At 40.2% G+C, this 20,143-nt stretch overlaps 2 protein-coding genes across 3 annotated transcripts; both read right to left on the bottom strand.

Moving 5' to 3' along the window:
- Positions 1–13,838, bottom strand: gyg1a (glycogenin 1a). 2 transcript variants are annotated; one of them, XM_022678914.2, is made up of 8 exons: positions 13,691–13,819; positions 11,282–11,337; positions 10,965–11,100; positions 8,447–8,621; positions 8,124–8,286; positions 4,371–4,497; positions 2,706–2,922; positions 1–2,188 (listed from the first exon to the last, which is right to left on the bottom strand). In XM_022678914.2, exons 2-8 carry the CDS (start codon positions 11,310–11,312, stop codon positions 2,018–2,020), a joined length of 1,020 nt encoding a protein of 339 aa, XP_022534635.2. In that variant the 5' UTR covers positions 11,313–11,337; positions 13,691–13,819; the 3' UTR covers positions 1–2,017. The 2 variants fall into 2 exon arrangements, with proteins under 2 accessions (XP_022534635.2, XP_007245196.3); XM_007245134.4 differs by lacking the exon at positions 11,282–11,337 and having other exon boundaries at positions 13,691–13,838.
- Positions 13,839–14,858: 1,020 nt separating this feature from the next.
- Positions 14,859–20,045, bottom strand: agtr1a (angiotensin II receptor, type 1a). Its single transcript, XM_007245133.4, has 2 exons — positions 19,734–20,045; positions 14,859–17,122 (listed from the first exon to the last, which is right to left on the bottom strand). Exon 2 carries the CDS (start codon positions 17,084–17,086, stop codon positions 16,022–16,024), a length of 1,065 nt encoding a protein of 354 aa, XP_007245195.3. The 5' UTR covers positions 17,087–17,122; positions 19,734–20,045; the 3' UTR covers positions 14,859–16,021.
- Between the last annotated feature and the right edge of the window lie 98 nt (positions 20,046–20,143).

The raw sequence follows: 20,143 nt of genomic DNA, 5'->3' as shown, positions 1-20,143 counted from the left end.
AAAAAATCAGTTTTTAAATGCACCCTCAGTGTTTACATTTATTAATGTGGAAATTTGCAATGCCTTTTGTCTATCCACACAACAACATTGAAAACGGAGTGCCAGAAATAAAAAATAATCAGATTTTAGTGACAAAAAAAAAAACACAGAAAAGAATATCCCGATACATGCAGAGAGAGGCTGAGACTGATTTATAAAAATGTAAACCTAAAAAAAATGAAGGAAGCTCAGTTTTTTGGGGTATGGGCTCTTTAATGTTGGAGTGAAAAGCTGTACTGTGGTTTTCAGTGCTCAGTCTTGGCTGTTACATGTGAAGGGAAATGCTGTATACAAAAATCCCCCTATTTTATAATAGGAATAATAAAAAAAATAATAATAATTAGCTACTAGTCTTGATAGGATAGTCAGAATTACAGTCTATATTTATAAAGTCTAGTTCAGTGTCAGTAAACGTTTGTGTGTCAATTCTAGAGAGCAGTGTTGTGTAAAGAACTACAGAACCAGTTCAGAAACTATAGTCCTGCTTCTACATTTCCCCTGAATGTCTCTGGGACCTCTGAAGCTTGAACTGCAAGCAGAATAAGGATTTAAAAGAACCTAAAAATAACCATTGTTCAATATGGTTGCTACCTTAAAGAAGAAGCGCAGTCTCCACCACTCCTGAGATGTTAGTTCAGAAGATCCAGTGACATACATAGGATTAAACATTTGGTGTTTAAAAAATTTACCACCCTGTTACCAGCATTAATTTTACCCCACATAGGAAAAACAGACCCAGGTTCTTCTGGACTATAGAATGACGGCGTGTCCTCAGGTTTTTACAGTGAGTATATTTGGACTGTTGTTTCACAGTGAGGGTTCTAAGCAGGAGGTTCTCTAGTGAGGATGCATAGTTGTTTCTAAAACAGGTAGAAAAATACTGTAAATGATCACACATTGGAAAAGGAAAAAAAAAAAAGAATACACTGACTTCATTCACACTTTGGTTGGAGAACCGGCTGTGTTTCCATGCTCTAAAGCTGTGGTCACCAACCCTGTTCCTGGAGAACCCACTGCTCTGCATATTCGCCAAACACCTTAACACTGGCCAGGTTGGTTAACCCTTTAACTCCCAGTGAACATTTTAGTTCATGTATCTTCTTACCAGTTGCTTAAAGTGCTAAGATAGTAATGAACCCAACCTCTTTGAGGGGTGGTAGGGGTATGTTAGGTTAATGAAGGGTGCCCTCCACTAGAGGTTGCTGTGTCTTTCAGTAGTATGCTTTTTCATTCTTTACAAGTTGCATCAATCTACAAGGCCAGAGAACCAGCTGCAATTCTAGGCCAAAGGTTTCAGACCAGCAAATTTTTAAAGAATTATTGTAGTTTTAGCCTCAAAGCCTGGAGGATAAAGGGAATGCTGTTGTTTTAGGTTGACAATCTGTGTTGGTTTATTCAAAATTTAAATTCATTTTAATATATGGTTGCCTGATTAAAATACTCTCTTATAGAAAATTACTATTGTTTAAGTGTTAATCAAGTGTTAATCAAAAGTCTTAACTACCTTATTTTCTTATTTTTTACCAAATATTGAGAGTAGGCAGGTAATGAAATGTTAAGCATTTTTTTCTGGGAAATGCTAACTAGCTAATTTAGCAGGCTTTAGTAACAATAGGCATGTTTAAATTATATTTGTCACCAAGATTAGCTCCTTTAAAGCTGGTGTAGAGCTGCGGCTGGCTCTCTTGCTCTGAGGATGAAATATATTATTCCATATATATTATTAACTTTAGCATATTATAGTTTCAGAGGATTTAATAAATTAAATGAAATTATGTAACTTCTTACAGCACGAAAAAGAAAAAAAAAATTTTATTGTCTTAAACAAAACAATACAAAAATAATCCCTAGCTTTTTTTTTTCTTACTGAGTATGTTAAAGGGTTAATGCCTGGAATAAGCAGGGTCAGGGTTCTCCAGGGTCAGGGTTGGGAAGCTGGTACAGAGACTAACTAACGGTGGCACGTGTTCAGATTTTTTCACTTCAGGAAGGAGTCGAGCTTTCTCTCGATGTTTGTGAAAGCGTCCATGCCCATGTAATCCGCCTGGCCCTGCTCCCAGTTATTCTTCCGCTCCTGAGAGGAGACCTGAGGAGGTGCTGGAGGAGGAGGAGCCCAGTTCATCTGAGGAGTCTTGTCATGGAATCCCACCTGCGTACAGACAAGGAGAAGAGAATGACTAAGACCTAACTGTATTGGGATCAAGGGCATCGATACAGTAAGCTTAGATTTCCTAATTTCCACTATAGCTGGGTGCAGCAATATTATCATTAGCAGCTAATCGCTAGCGCTAACTGTAGCCAATTCCGCCCAACAGCACTACACTGAGGAACACTGAGTGTTCCAGTAAGCCAGCGCGATATTAGCTAGCAGTTTATCCCACGTAGCTTGTTTTAACATGGTAAATATGCACACTACAGTCCGATACTCACGTCTTAGTATATCAGCGAAAGAGCTAGCATTTAGTATGATTAGCGGCTAATGCTGCTCCAGCAGTGCTAGCCGGGATAAGCAGCAAGCTACAGGCTGAGAATACTCTCCCCTGAATGGTGAAAGAGCTAGCGCTTAGCACAGTTAGCGGCTAATGCTGCTCCGGCCGTGCTAGCTGGGGTTAGCAGCAGCTTACAGACTGGGTCTTATTCTCCTCAGGGTCACAGTGCAGCGTTACCTCCTCCACTCCGGTGTAGAAGGGCTGGGATCCGAACTCCTCCTTCATCAGAGGAACAATTGCGGAGGAGAACAGGCTCCACCACTGCAGCAGGTAGTTGGGCTGCAGGTTCGGATCCACCGCCTGACCCTTTAGCGTCCGGCTGCTGGAGTCGTACACATAGTCCCACGGCTTCACCTTCCCCAGGAAGTGCACCACTTTAGCATTGTGCCCGTACCTGCAGAAAAGGAACATAATCGCCGGTTACATATCTGAATTATTGATTTATTAATTTATCAATTAACTAATCAACTAATTAATAAATTAATCCCGAGACCTACTGTATCCTGTGCACACCTGTACTTTGTGCCGGACACTTAATCAGATCACGCAGGATACACATTAAATCACATGTGATCCGAGTGAAATCAGAGTCATGTTTGTCCAATCCAAGAAAGCTCTGGTGTGTTTAGTGGTCATTAAAGTCCTAAACTGACTCACGCAGTTGGCCATCAGCTGCCGGAGCCCTGAGAGAGAGCACAGTTGGCCTTGCTCTCTCTGAGTGGGTACAGTAGATGGCGCTCTTTCCCCTCATCACTCCTAGGGTGATGCCGATCAGCACGAGGCATCTGTGAGCTGATGTATCAGAACCGAGTCGCTGTGCTTTCCTCCGAGTGTTAGCGCTGTGATGCTACTCAGCAAAGCTGCATCAGCAGCAGTTCAAAAAGAGGCGGAGTCTGATTTCACTAGTGATGGGGAAATATACAGGAACCCCTCCTCATGGATGGGAAAATTGGCCAGATACAGTAAATTGGGAGAAAAAAACTTGAGGAAAGCTCTAAACTGACCACTAGTGACCATAATCAGACCCACACTGAATCCAGCACGGCTCAGAACACGCCAAACAACGCAAACGGAAAACAGATCATGTGCCGGACATGTCCCAAACGACATTCAGCCTGCATAAAGAGCCCGAAATATCACACTATTTAAAGAACACACACACACTCTCTCACACACTCGCACATCTCATGTTACAGATGGCTGTGGTATGGTCCTGAGTGTGTGACCCCATCACCTTTAACTGTAGTGTGATTACATCAGAACCCCTCCTCACTCCGTCTAAACCGGGCGTGGAGGATCTGCTGGGGTTTAGACATTTATCGTAGCTCTCTAATAGTGATTAGAGCTGTGTATGACAGTTTAGACTATCTTCTTGATAGTTGTTTTTTTACTGCCATCCTGGGTAATATAGGTATCATTTTATTGCACCACATTTACAACTCAACACTGAGCTAAGCTATTTTCTTCATTAAACTGAGCGTTTTGCTCTGTGTTGTAACACACAGCAGCTGCTCAGAGAGGTTATAAATGGAGAGACCAGCCACTGATTGAAATATGAGAGGAGTTCTATTAACACTCAACCCAGGGTCCATTCAAATAATAAACTCCCAACAAGAAGAATTAGAAGTAAAACATGGGGACACCCCTGGTTCTTACTAGCATCAGATAATGCGCCTTAAAAACAAAAATAGGCGTTTATTGATAGTGCGCCTTATAATCTGGTGCGCCATATAATGCAAAAAAATAGCATTTTTCTCACCATTTTAGATTGAAGGCTGAATGGATAAAATGGCCCAGGAGGGTGCCAAGTGAACACACTTGTCTATAAGTGGTTTTACTTACTGTTTGAAGGCAGGGAGGTAGGTGTAGATGGCGATGCTGCTGAGGTTGTAGATAAACGGAAGGTGTTTGGAGATATCTGCTGTGGCCCAGTCACTGAAGAAACTGTTCAGAAGCCCCTGATCCCCACCTGCACAACCCAGTAACACACATACATTAATACATAATCAATAATAATGATTATCACAGAGACTACTACAAAAACAGTAACACACGAACATTAATACATAATCAATAATAATGATCATCACAGAGACTACTACAAAAACAGTAACTCACGAGCACTGTCAAAAAACACTCAACACACTACAAATACATAATAACTAATACATAAATATTAATTATGCTCCTCATCAGCTGAGCCTAGTACTAATTAGAACAGGCCACTAAAAAAAGAAAAAATAATTAAAATAAAGACATAGATTTTACACAAACACACACTAAAACACTCCTTATAACTTATAAGCATAAAATGGGAAGACATAAGCTGCTGCATTAAAAAAAAAATTAAATCCTCAGTGAAGTGCTGTCAGGCGGCATTAGCGGTTAGCGACTAATGCTGCTGCACGCAGCCTTAAAGGAAATCTGGAAATCTAAGCTTACTGTAAATAAACAGAAGCGCTTTACTCAGTCAAATAAACAGTTTTCAGAAGAGAAATTGCAGAATTACAGTTTTGTTTGCTTAGCTTAGGGCGATTTCTTAATACAGAGTACGGAGTTTGGAGTCAGGACATGAGGATGGTAATTGGAGGACATCACTTTAAGGGGAACAAAAAGCGTTGTTCTGAAAAAGTAGAAGCACATTTTCACATCTCGCTTTTTTAACAAGTAAAACATATATCTGAAGTTATTGCCTAAAAATAACTTAAAACTTTATTTTATCACACAAAAATATGATTTTTAAAATGTATAACTTAAAGCTGATACTGCTGCGAAGTGCATTGTGGGATATCGGACTACAAGATGTCCACACAAGTCACCTTCCGTGTATCCTCGATAACTTGGGAGGAGAAACAACTCATCCAGGTATTTGTAGTGAACTTGGCTAACTGTGATCTTCTAAATGAAACAGTACTTGGGCTGCGACTGATGTTGTTACCAGAGTCCACAAGAACAGACAAGAATGCAGATTGAGAAACAGCCTTGGTTCCCCACAGGCTGGGGTGTGTTTGGTGTGCTGCAACTCTGTCCATGACCCTTAACCTCGTTTTGCCCTCTATACATCATCACACCCTCACAGTGATAACAGGAACAAAGCACTGACCTTTAGGACTTTACTTTAGCTGGACAGCTGCGACATAAACACCCCACCTCCCTCCCAACACCACCTAAACATCACCCACACCTCCAATCCCTTCCCCCCAAAACTACACCAACAGAACTATTTCAGATTTTATTTCAGGGCCTAACATAGAACTCTAGCAGTAGCAGACATGCTAAAGCAGCTAAAGCATGGGGTGGACAATATGGAACAAATATTATATTACAATATTGAAATATTTGGACAGGCAGACAAAATGCTTCAGCATAGCAGCATTCTCTTAAAAACAATATAAGTGAAAGGTCATCAGTTGTCTGAAGTCAGTGTTAGCAGTCTGTACCTGCCTGAATTTAGGCACTAAAGACAAGCTAACTGTGAACTTAGCCAACCAGAGAAGTGATGAGGCAGCTAAAGACATGCTAACACTGATATGACAGAGCTAGACACGTGTGGATACTGTTCTGAGGCAGGTAGAGATCTACTAAAACTCATATACGGTGGGTAGGATATGTGCAAAGGAAGCTAGAGATGTGCCAACCCAGAGCCCAGGCAGCAGCGGATGTGCTAACTCAGAGCTCAGGCATGTAGAGATGTGCCAACACTGAATTTAGGTAGCTAGAGATGTGCTAATGCTAATTCAAGGCAGCTGGTTTTGTTCCAACAAATTTGAGCCACTAGAAACTTGCCAACACTGAATTAAGACAGTTAGATATGTGTTATTGTCGAACATGCTAATCTGAGGCAGCTAGAGAAAGAAGTGCCATGGCTGTGGTATGGTCCTGAGTGTGTGACCCCATCACCTTTAACTGTAGTGTGATTACATCAGAACCCCTCCTCACTCCGTCTAAACCGGGCGTGGAGGATCTGCTGGGGTTTAGACATTTATCGTAGCTCTCTAATAGTGATTAGAGCTGTGTATGACAGTTTAGACTATCTTCTTGATAGTTGTTTTTTTACTGCCATCCTGGGTAATATAGGTATCATTTTATTGCACCACATTTACAACTCAACACTGAGCTAAGCTATTTTCTTCATTAAACTGAGCGTTTTGCTCTGTGTTGTAACACACAGCAGCTGCTCAGAGAGGTTATAAATGGAGAGACCAGCCACTGATTGAAATATGAGAGGAGTTCTATTAACACTCAACCCAGGGTCCATTCAAATAATAAACTCCCAACAAGAAGAATTAGAAGTAAAACATGGGGACACCCCTGGTTCTTACTAGCATCAGATAATGCGCCTTAAAAACAAAAATAGGCGTTTATTGATAGTGCGCCTTATAATCTGGTGCGCCATATAATGCAAAAAAATAGCATTTGAAAGGTCATCAGTTGTCTGAAGTCAGTGTTAGCAGTCTGTACCTGCCTGAATTTAGGCACTAAAGACAAGCTAACTGTGAACTTAGCCAACCAGAGAAGTGATGAGGCAGCTAAAGACATGCTAACACTGATATGACAGAGCTAGACACGTGTGGATACTGTTCTGAGGCAGGTAGAGATCTACTAAAACTCATATACGGTGGGTAGGATATGTGCAAAGGAAGCTAGAGATGTGCCAACCCAGAGCCCAGGCAGCAGCGGATGTGCTAACTCAGAGCTCAGGCATGTAGAGATGTGCCAACACTGAATTTAGGTAGCTAGAGATGTGCTAATGCTAATTCAAGGCAGCTGGTTTTGTTCCAACAAATTTGAGCCACTAGAAACTTGCCAACACTGAATTAAGACAGTTAGATATGTGTTATTGTCGAACATGCTAATCTGAGGCAGCTAGAGAAAGAAGTGCCAAGGCAGCTAGCTAACACTGAATTTAGGCAGCTAGAGCCATGCTAGCACAGTATTCAGGCAGCAAAAGACATGCTAATGCAGTTAGAGATATGCTAAAGCAGATTTGTGAAGCTAGATTTGTGCCAAAACTGCACACACTCATGCTAACTATGCTAGAGCTGTTCCAGTATTTGTACTATGCTAATTAGTACACTTGGGTAAATGTATGGTGAACCTCTGTAAAGTGTATGTAATAAAGGAATAAATCAAACTTATAACAATCAATCTCAGTTCGAAATAAAATCCTCATTACAAACAAGTTAAATACTCAGAACAGAAGCTGCTTTTTCAGCCTTACACACTTCCTGTCTTACATCACAAGCACAATTGCTTCCTGTGTAAAGTAATGTACTTGAGCACTGATGCCTACAAAGAGGGGTTTCTGAATGTATTGTAAAGTGAGCGTATGGGTCATATAAGCATTATAGAGCATTGTAAAGCATTATAGTGTCTGTAAGAATGAACGTGTGGATATGAACATTATACAGCATTACAGAGCACCCCCTACACTTCCTGTAGTGTATTACAGTTTGTCAAAATGAACGTGTGGATTATCTAAACATTACAGAGTATTATAGAGCACCCCCTACACTTCCATTAGTGTATTACAGTCGGTCCGAATGAGCACACAAATAATATGAACATTATACAGCATTATAAAACTATGCTCACCATCGAAGCTGCCGTTCTCTGTGCTGAAGGTCAGCAGTTTCTCGTATGTCTCGATGGAAGGCCGGAACACGAACACTCCAGAGTTAAAGCAGTCGGGCCAGCCGGGGTCTGGAGCCGCTGACAGCTCGTCTCTCTCGAACAGATCATCTACGTTACACACCACCTGAAGAACATCACCACACGTGCCTCAGACACAGCCAATAAATAAAGAATGGGACCAACGTGCTGTAGGCTAAATAATAGGTAGAGCCTCAACTGCTGTAGGCTGGAATAATGGAAGGGGCTAAACTGCTGCTGTAGGCTGAATGGGCGGGGCTTCTTACCAGTGTATCTGCATCCATGAACACACACTTGCTGTAGTGTGTGAGGGTCCAGCAGTGCAGTTTGGTGAAGGTGACCCCGAGGTCGGGACGCTTCATCAAGGCCAGATGAGCCTTATCTCCACTGTCCATCACGTCCACCAGCCGGACCTCATCATACAGCTTACACAACACCGCTCTACACACACAGACACACACAGTTTGTTGAGGCTAGAATCATAAAAATACATTATGCATTGATACTGATAAATACATGTGCGTGGACTCATCTTGGACTTCACCTTCACTAACTTGGACCTGGAACCAGACTTGGGCTCCAAAAGACTTAATACCCAATTTGGAATCCAGAATTTATTTATTTTTTGCACAAATTAAGTAGATCCCTCTACCGAGGGCTGAGACACTCATGCTTCTTACTGCATCTGACTGGTGGTGGAGTTTCTGTAGCACCTTTGGAAAGCAGCAGTAGAAGCTGAAGGGTTTTGATGTGTATGATGGAAAAAAAAAATATTATTGTGATTATTTTTAATTACTTTAAAAGTATTTACTTAATATTAAATGTTATTTTCCCAATCTAACATTGTCTCTTTTATTTACATTTAAACACTCACTAATCGAAAATTTTGAGAAGAGGAAAAGGCGAGAATAATTGTGATAAATCACAGAATACTGTTGTGATTATTAATTTGATTTAATTATTTGAATCGATTGACACCACTTACTCAATCACATAACTAGAGCATTTCGTATTGATTGCCTGGTGCTGCATCACTGTAACGGCGGGCGCTTTGTGCCTCAAGCCCATTTTACAGCAGATGCTGTTCCCGTACCACACGATGGCCCATGCTGAGCAATGTGCACTACGCTCTAATATTAAGGAAGGTAGCTTTTTTCACACTGGCTGCCCGGGTCACGTGACCCTGTGGCAGTAACAAACAGATGAAGAGCAAAAATCCATGTTGGGTCTATTTTGTGTGACACATTCTAACAATACAATCTATTAAAGAATGAAGCAGTAGTCCTTGTAGAACTGTTAGAACTAAAGGTCGGAAAGCAGGTCGCAGTTCTCGCAAGCGTTGGTCGCGGCCGCCTCGGAAAACTTACAGAGTCTGGTTTGAGCTCAGAGGAGCTTCGGCACAGACACGAGAGCACCGCTATTCCTCCTAGTACACCTCAATGCAGCGCTGCAGTGAGTTTCAAGCTGTAATTTTACTTCTTTAAAAAGATCAAAAATCAAGGAAATCCTACCTAGTGCTGCTTTAATACGTCAATACGTCGACAAACAGCTGTATATTAAAACTGCAGCAGCAATGCAAACCCTGAGCATGTACAAGTAGACCAACTGTATGATAAATAGAGTTTATGGTACAAATAGTTTTTAAAAAGCTGTGCCTGAAGCTGATGGTAAATTTTAGGTTATTTAAATTCCATGACAATAAGCTATTTGCCTGGTTTTGTAAATGGGAAAATACAATTTGCCAGTATCGTTAATTTAGTGTAAGTGAAAGTGTTTGGATGCTGCTTTCTTCCATTTCTGCTAACACAGTCTTTTCCTTAATGTGCAGACTGAGAAATCCAAGAGTAGATGTTAGAGATGGGCGTTATGGCCCGAAAAATAATAATATCTCGATATGTTATAAATTTTTCGCGATAACAATACTCTTGGTAGTATGACAAACATTTTAATTATTTTGGGAATACACTACTATAGCAAAATGAAAAATTAATTTTATTATTGCATACGATATAATATGGCACATTCCTTACTGAGATAGAAAAAAAAAATACAAACATTTTATCAGATTTGTAACAGAAGTCAATGATCCAGAATGTCATGATTCTAATAATGCTCTCCATATATCTCGATATATCCAGGATTAAAGTAAAATAAATGATACTGGTCAGATATCATCTGTCTTTAGTAGATATATTATGGGAAATAAGAACAGTGTGAATTTTTCTTTTGCTTAAAACAGTAAAAACAGTAGTACCCTGAAGTGATAATTAGGGGTGGGTGATATGGCACCACATTTAATATCGTTCATGATACTACTGCTTATGATACAATATGGCACACCCAAGTAGATGTGCATTGAAAAATGTAATTAATAAACTAAAATCCATCTCTATTTTTCCAGATTTATTATTTATATTTTAGGAATTCTCCTCTAATTTGCAGGGCCAATTACAAAACCCACTAATTAGGAGTTCGTAACCGCCTCTGTGCTCTCTCGAACTCCGGCTGCTGATGGACTGAGTGCTGAGAGCACACTGTTTACATGACTACTTAAATATTTAATCAGGTAACTGCACTAATGCAGTAATAAACATATATGTAAACTCATTCTCTATGCTAGTGCATGTTTAATGGTTGTACTATGCTCATATCCAAGCTGACGCCAGGAATTATGAATTATGCATTTATGTTTATGCATGTTCAGTCAGCAGTTAAGATCAGCAACAGAAATGAGTGACCGATTATTGATTATTATGACTTTTAATTATTGATCACTGCTCTTACCTGGACGGTTCTGAAACGTGAGGGCCGATCAGAGCCACAAGCTTGCGGGAAGTCTGGTGGTTCTTCAGGGACTGAGCCAGAACCAGGGCTCCTTTAGCATAGCTGTCATTGGTGGCGAGGGTTACAAAGGCCTGGTCTGGGTATACACACACACAAAAAAAAAATATTACTGTAATGCAAATACTCTAAGATTGATAATCAGCCAACCCCTTAATCAGCCAACTTTACTCATCTTAAAGTATTGGAGCTCCATCGTTCCAGAGAACACTGTTCCACAGCTGAATGCTGGAGATTTTTAGCCATTGAAAAGACCTCACCTGGCCTTAAGCATGATGCCAATAGATTCATGGTTATTTTCCTGTTCCAGAGAGTCCTACAGTATCTCACAAAAGTGAGTAAATCACTCACATTTTTGTAAATATGATACCTTTTCATGGTACAACACTAAAGATATGACACTTTGATATAATGTAAAAATAACTCAACACACATGAACGTTATTAATGTCTAAACTGCAGGCAACACAAGTGAGTACACCCCTAAGTGAAAAATGGCTAAATTGTGCCCAATTATCCATTTTCCCAATAACAAGTGTCATGTGACTCATTAGTGAAAAAAGTCAGGTGTAAATAGGGAGCAGGTGTATTAAATGTGGTGTTATCGATCCCATACTCTTTTATACTACTCACTGGAACTTCAACATGGCACTTCAGGGCAAAGACTGTCAATGCCCGACACTATACGTCACGCAATGCATCAACTCGGTCTGCAAGGCCGTCATTCCAGACGTAAGCCTCTTCTAAACATGATGCACAAGAAAGCTTGCAAAGTCTACTGGAGACAAGAAGACTAAGGACATGGATTACTGATAGCAAGGTAAACTTTTTGGGATTAGATGTCATTTTAGATGAATTTGAGGCGGCAAACAGGTCAAGAGTACCAAGACAAGTTTGTCTTGCCTACTGTCAAGCAGGGTGGTGGGAGTGTCATGGTCTGGGGCTTTCTCCTGCTAATGTGTGCTGTCTCTTGCCAACAAGCGCTGTCTTTACGTCTCTCGCACTGTCTCACACTAACTTGCACGGTCTCTTACTTGTGCTGTCTCCGGCTAAGTTGTGTTTGATATTTTTTAAAAGAATATGCATTATGTGTAGGTAAATGTTTTGTAGTTTAAGCACGAGCAACGATTACTGTTCTTAATAAAGGGCCACAGACATGCTCACTGTTCGTTCCAACAAGATCCAGAAAGATGGAGCCTCACATGATGAGAATAGATTACTTGTGTTGAGAAACCTTGGGTATAATTTGAGATACCGATTTCAAAGTAATGTTTTGATACCGGTGTTCGATACCGAATTCAGCACCTCCGCCAGAAAGAGCACCCTACGGTGGCTGAGAAAGCCCAGCGCAGTGCAAATTGAAAAGCGCTGCAAAAGCACAAAACACATCCATCAAAATTACAACACAGGCGCAGCAAATAGAAAAACGCGCTGCAAATAGAAAAACGCGCTGCAAATAGAAAAACGCTCTGCAAATAGAAAAACGCTCTGCAAATAGAACCACAACACAACGGAAGTGAGTCACAACACAACGGAATTTTCCCGGGGGACCTTAAAAGATGCTGTACCAGCTAAGCTGCGTCTTCAGTAACGTCTCGGACTTCACTATGTGTACAAAGGACAATAAGTGGCAAACAAGGCGTTTTGTGAAGCAGAACTTTTAATAATATGCACACAACCGTGGTAATCACAGATAATAAACATAACTTACTTTTCAGAAGCTTGTTTGCTACTTATTGTCCTTTGTATACAGCTGGTACAGCATCTTTTAAGGTCCCCCGGGAAAATTCCGTTGTGTTGTGACTCACTTCCGTTGTGTTGTGGTTCTATTTGCAGCGCGTTTTTCTATTTGCTGCGCGTTTTTCTATTTGCTGCGCCTGTGTTGTAATTTTGATGGATGTGTTTTGTGCTTTTGCAGCGCTTTTCAATTTGCACTTCGTTGGGCTTTCTCGGCCACCTTAGCACCCTCTCTCGGGAGCGTGCACGCATGTCTTCTTGGCTTTAACTTTTTTTTTGAAAATGAAAATACCCAAGATGCTGTTCTAAGCTACGCTGACTCCTAAGAAATAATGAAAACATCATAGCACACCATATAGTAAGTTGTGCCAAAATCTGCACCCCCGCCAGGAAAAGCACCCCCTCTCTGCAGCGCATATGTATGTCTTCTTAATAAAAGTGCTTCAACTTAACTTATTAATACACTTTGAGAGGGGGTGCTTTTCCTGGCGGGGGTACTGAATTCGGCACAACACCGGTATCAAAAGTTAAAAACGATACCCAAGCTGCGGAAGAGCGGAGATGGAATATTTAATAAAATTCAGACTTGTTATCATGTTTCACTACAATCCAAGTCCATTTCACACCGGATTTCTCCTTTAATTGTGGTGTTTTGCTAATTCATGTGATGCGAATTTAGCTTTAACTAAAGTGTGAACGCTCAAACCAGACTGAACCGAATCTATTTTCAATTTTCTCGTGCACGCGCGCTCGTGTACGTGCAGCACTGACATGTATAAATGCGTATGTGTGTGTGCTGAACAACCAGCTGGTCGCTCAACACACACACACACACACACACACACACAGAGCTAACTTAGCAGTGCTAAGCTAACCTGCAGCACTAAACCCCTCTTTAACCCACAGTTTAACCAGTACACCAGTCTGTCTCACCTGCCATGAGCCGAAACACCGCCGCTCCGCCTCCGCAGGAGTGTGTGTGAGTGTGTGTGTGTGTGGAAGAGAGAGAGAGAGAGAGTGTGTGTGTGAGTGTATGGCTTGTTTATACTGCAGCAGCTCTGACTCTTAGCGGTCATGTGATCTCTGACCGTTCTGGTCACTCCTACACACACTCACACTTACACACACTCCTGAGATAATACACACATCTTTATTTATAATAAACATAATTATAATTAGTGCTTTAATAATAAGAAATAAATTATATACATAAAAAACTATGTTAATTTATTATTATTTATTATTTATTATAGAGTGAATGAGAAGCGCTGTGGCTGCCATTATGTTTGGAGTTTGGCGACATCTAGTGGCCGAAGGAAAAACCATAGCGCTCGATTTGCTATTCAAATGATATGTTTTTGATTTTATTAGTATATACCTTTATTTAATTTCTGAAACACATAATATATAGTACTAAAGTATAGTCTGAGTATAGTCAAAAGTTTTGGCACACTTTAAATTCAGTGTTTTTTTTTTATCTTAATTATCCCTCTATGTAATGGCCCTCAAAAAAAACGTTTTTTGTTTTAGCATTACACTGTCCCTTTAAAAATCTCTCATTTTCGCTCTCTCTCTCTCTCTCTCTCTCTCTCTCTCTCTCTCTCTAAGTTTACATTATTTCAAACTATTTTCTAAAAACACTGTGCTAAAAACTGTGGCAATTTTGGAGGAAAAACTTTAGGAAAATGTAAAAAAGCAAATTAGAGGTTAGACAAAACAAAACATTCGGGTTAGGAAAAAAGGGGTTAAACACAAAAAATAAGGTTGGGGTAGACAAATAAAAAATTAAGGTTAGGGTTTGACAAATAAAAAAGTTAAAATTAACAATTAAGATTATGGTTTAAAAAAAAAATCAAAAATTAAAGTTAGGGTTAGACAAATCCAAAAAGGTTTAAACAAAGATAAAGTAAAGGTAAGGTGAGTTTTAGAATTTTCTGAATGGTATTTTTATTTTATAAGTGCTCTTTGACTAATTAATCTGTGCTATGAATGTATTTACATATTCAACCTGGCAAAAGTGATGTAATTTAGAAATTATTTATTTAATATTATTTTCTTTTATAACAACAATTACAGAGTCTCAAATATTTCACAACCCATTATATATATATATGACATCCACCAAAATCATAGTTAATACTCCTTCTAATCATTAATCAATAGACCATTAAAATACTATTCACTAAACAGCAGTTTAGCTCCACCCATCATTCAATCTACATCAGCCAAGCTCCACCCATTATTTAGTCTACAGCAGTTTAGCCCCACCCATTACTCAGATCTAAATATATCACATTTAATCACACTCATAATCAAATTATTTAAACCTGTACAATTTTAGCTGAGGTAAGTAACAGTCAGTAACAGATGCTGTAAATACTGTATATCTCTACTGCAACATTCTTATAGCTGCACCTTTATTCACTCTAATCATTAAACATTAACTACTTTAGAAGACACACACACCCCGGATGAAATGTGTAGGAGATTCTTTGTAGGAGACTACTTTAATACAATTTAAAGAGTAACTACACTCATTTTTTTGTTACATTTTTTACATTAATAGCTGAAATCTGTTGCTCTGTAATAATAGAACAATCAGCCCTGCTTAAAACTTACTTCGTAAAGTACAAATAAAAAATGTATGTAATTTATTATTTTAGTCAATACAGTAATTTCTGATGGGGCTTTTATTATGAAGCTCAAAAGGGCAGATTAGCCATAATGACTGGCGATGCTAACTGTTTTCTGATCTGAATTGCTCACTAATTTTTGATAAGGTAACTAATATAAAGTTCTATTGTTTGATATGATATGTGTGTGATGTCTGTAGCCTTCCATCACCCATAAATGACGAAACACCCACTTAGGTGGCCCTTTAATAGAGTTGTAGTGCCACACCAGAGAATAAATTGTAATGTGGTGCCCTATTAATGCCCTATCAATGGTACAAGATCACTCTATCACTATACATTGCTGTTAATCATGTACGAGTAAAAAAAACTGATTTCTGTTCTGAAACACTTGAATACATTTTATCTTTTTAAGTTTTATAACGTACACACCCCATGGCAAACAGTAGGTGCCCATTTTTTTGTTTTGCCCCTGCCCTTGCCCATACATACAGAGAAGAGTGTACACCCACCAGTTATTATAAGAGCTACAAGGCTGATGTAACAAAGCAATGGAAGCTAACTCTCTAACACAAGCTACCAATTAGCTTTGTTGCTACAAGGCAAACGTAACTGGCAAAAGAAGCTAACACTACATTTCAGGCACTTGAGACAGTGACATGTTCCTTCTGTCCGTATTTTGCGTGGATTCTGAGCCTCGGTAGGACATTGTGCTCAGCCTGGTGCTGAGACTGGGATGGTTCAGTGAGGAAGCACCAGAGGAACACCTCAGCAGTTTCAAGAGGCTCCTGCGGAAGTTCTTGCCTACAAAGCCGTACAGGATGGGGTTCATGCAGCTGTTGAAGAAGGCGATGCAGATGGAAAAGGGCATGGCTGTGTCGATGACCGCCACCACGGCGCACGCGTGAATCTTCTTCAGTGTCAACAGCGCCTCCATGAAGCTGAAGACCTGGTGCGGCGCCCAGCAGAGGAAGAACGAGAGCACGGCAGCCGCGAGCATGAGGAACACCTCGTCCCCCTGTGTCCCTGAACTCTTCCGGACCTGCCCCGCCTCTAGCAGGGCCCGGCCAATCAGAGAATAGCACGTCAAGATGATGACGAGAGGCAGAAGAAACCCCAAAATGGCCTTCATCAGACTCAGAGCGGCTAGGAGGCTCTTGTGTTCAGCATCCAGTAGGCCGCAGACGGTCACGTTGGCGTGTTTGATGAAGTGCGTTTTGCGGATGTACGTCGCTGGGAGGCTCAGAACGAAAGCAAAAAGCCAGACCAGAGCACACACCTGCCAGGCACAGGCCACCGTCCGGCACTGCCGCGACTTCACCGGCCGGACAATGGCGAGATAGCGATCGACGCTAAGAGCCGTGAGGAAAAACACGCTAGCATACAGCGTGAAAAATGACAGCCCAGCCACAGCCTTGCAAAGGAAGTCGCCAAATGGCCATTCGTAGCCCAGGGCCGTGTACGCCGCCCACATGGGCAGGGTGACGAGGAAGGTCAGGTCCGAGATTGCCAAGTTCAACACAAACACGTTGGCCACCGTCTTCAGCTTCAGGTGGCGGTAGATGACCACCACCACCATGCTGTTTCCCACCACGCCCAGCAGGAAGTTGAAGCTGTAGACAAGCGGTATGAAGGTGAAGATGAAGTCGTGTTTGGTCAGGTTACACGTGAGCTCCAGACCGGTGAGGTTCTCCATCCTTCACCTGAACAAAGTCTGTGGATACACACCTTCCTACAACAGCAGAGCAACAGAAGACACAAGTTAAACCAAACATAGTTCCATAGAACCAAAAACCAACTGAGGCTAAATGTTCCTATGAATTCATAAATTTTTGGCTTTTTATTTTAGGCTAACATACAGTACCAGTCAAAAGCGCACATGTTCTCATTCAATGTGTTTCCTTCCTTTTTACGCTTTTTTACATTTTACGTTTTCAAGACATATAAATTATACAGGAACACATGACGACCGCAGCACAGCACTGCCAATGTTACATGTTATAGCACAAACATCGAGTGTATTATTGTGATTATACCACAGTTCCATTATCGCTGTTTATTGAGAGATTCTGAGTTAAAGAGGAGGAGAAAATAGGATCTGTTTGGTTATAAACACTCCACCAGTTAGAATAGTTCCATTGCTGCTCTGTTTGTAGCTGCGCTGTTTGGCTTGTAAGCGCTGCATCGTTGCTAGGTTACCTGTATGTGGCGGAGTAATACATGAAGTGCTTTGGTTACAGTGCATTACCGGCTGATAACGGCACTCATAGAACCCATCTCAGCCAATCACCTTGCAGGGTCAGAACAAACTGAGGTATAATTTAGATTAGCTTAATCTACAATTTGAAAAACAAACAAACAAACAAAAAAAAAAAAACACCATTGAATATAAAGATATGCAAAAACAGCCCGAGCCCCGCCTCCCTCTCTTTCTCCCAGCAAACAATAATTTATGTTCTGACCTTTCACGGAGGTCAGACCGAGCCCTGGAGCAGAGTCTGATAATCTGAGAGAGCGTTCCTAACAAGCTGAAATTACTCAAGAGGAGTCAGAACATTACAGGGTCATTATCCCAGCAGATTCATTCGTCACTGAGCCGTGTTTTCATACGGAATTCCTTCAGTTTGGAATGTTTTCCTGAGATTATCAGCAGATTCCTTAACACACTGAGTGATAAATATACAAATAAAATGGCTGAGGGAGAAAACAGGAACAGAGCACAACCTATAAACAAGCAATACTCTTATATATTAATAACACTAGCTCTGGTGCTAATTAAAAAAAAGCTTCCATGACTAGTTATTTTGAAAATGTGTTTTGTCAAATACTTTTTGCAATGTTATATATATTTTTAAAAAACATATTAAAGGATATAGATTACAGATCTGGAAAAAAAAATTAAGAGACTACTTTCGTTACTTTCTGAATCAGTTTCTCTGATTGTGCTATTTATAGGTATATGTTTGTGTAAAATGAACATTTTTTGGAACATCTTTATTCTATAAACTACTAACAACATTTCTCCAGAATTAAAAATATTGTAATTTAGAGCATTTATTTACAGAAAATGAGAAATGGCTGAAATAACAAAAAAAGATGCAGAGCTTTCAGACCTCAAATAATGCAAAGAAAACAAGTTCATATTCATAAAGTTTTAAGAGTTCAGAAATAAATATTTAGTGGAATAACCCTGGTGGTTTTTAATCACAGTTTTCATGGATTTTGGCATCATGTTCTCCTCCACCAGTCTTACACACTGCTTTTGGATAACTTTATGCTGCTTTACTCCTGGTGCAAAAATTCAAGCAGTTCAGTTTGGGGGGTTTGATGGTTTGTGATCATCCATCTTCCTCTTGATTATATACGGCTGGCTGATTAATATTCTGTGTTTGTTTTTAATAAACTGTGAAAATATTCCATTGCCTTTTCTGCACAGTTTCCATTAAAAAACAATGTCAGTCGATCACTACTAGGCAGCATCACAATAGAAATATGAGGAAATGCTTCATTACATTTGTTTTCAACTCAGGTCAGTGCAGGTCTAGAAAAATAAAAATCCACCCGCTTGCCTAAATGTATCTGTACCAGATCTGGACGCTATGTGAATCCGGGGTCTATTTTTAAAGGCTTGTCTGGAGGAAGTGAGGTCTGATTAGATCTGTTTTAAGATCAGTCTGATTACACATATTTTTAATGTCTCAGAACTCCTTTCTGTCCTCCTTAAAGATCATTAATGATAGTTCACTTCCACTCCACCACTTCCTCCTCCGTCCACTGCTGTAGTGATGTGATCCTGCAGCCACGTGTGTTGCCTCATACTGGCAGTTTTCAGCAGGATAATGCTCCCCCACACACAGCAAGGGTTTCAAGCAGTGTCTCTCTGCCCTATTTTGATTCTGGCTGGTCATCTGATTTATCACCTATTAGATTAAAAATTAAAAATCTACTAGTGTACAGCAGGATCTACAGGTTCAGCTGTAGCAACACCTTTGGGTAAATGTGCTGCAGGATCCAAACAGAACCTGTACACCTCTATAAACAAAGATCGTATCTTATCTTATATCAAACCTAGAGCATCCTTCCTCCTTCCGTCTTTTTTTTTGCCAATAAACTTAGTCTTTCACTCTAATATTGTAACCAATTACACATATCATCATTACATTCACACATATAAAGCTTCATTACATTACTATTATGAAGTAGTTGTAGTAGTGTTAAAAACTAAAGTTGGAACCAGTTTGAAACCATTCTAAACATAAAGTCTGCCCACGAAAATGAGCGAGAGAAAGAGAGAGAGAGAGAGAGAGAGAGAGAGAGAGAGAGAGAGATTCTCTGTACTGTACCTTCAGAGCTACTCTGGACCCTCAGCATTCCAGCTCCATCACAGACTGACCACCCACACTCCAGTACCAGCCTTACAAGAGAGAGAGAGAGAGATGGTGTGTTATAGAGAGAAGGAGGAGAGAGGGATAGTGTTTAAGAGAGAGAGAAAGAGAGAGAGAGATGGTGTGTTTGAGAGAGAGGGAGAGAGTGTGTTTGAAAGAGAGAGAGATAGAGAGTGTGTTTGAGAGAGGAAGGGACAGAGAGAGAGAGAGAGGGAGAGAGAGAGATGGTGTGTTATAGAGAGAAGGAGAAGAGAAGGATAGTGTTTTAGAGAGAGAGAATTTATTCCAATTTTCATGTATTCCCATTGTTATTTAGACTTACTTTTGCTCATACAAAAATAATTAATAAAATGACTAAAATTTACTCT

Source organism: Astyanax mexicanus, chromosome 18 (genome assembly GCF_023375975.1).
Source record: "Astyanax mexicanus isolate ESR-SI-001 chromosome 18, AstMex3_surface, whole genome shotgun sequence".
NCBI lineage: Eukaryota > Metazoa > Chordata > Actinopteri > Characiformes > Acestrorhamphidae > Astyanax > Astyanax mexicanus.
The sequence above is the reverse complement of the archived record's forward strand: the minus strand, read 5'-3'. Positions and strand labels throughout refer to the sequence as shown.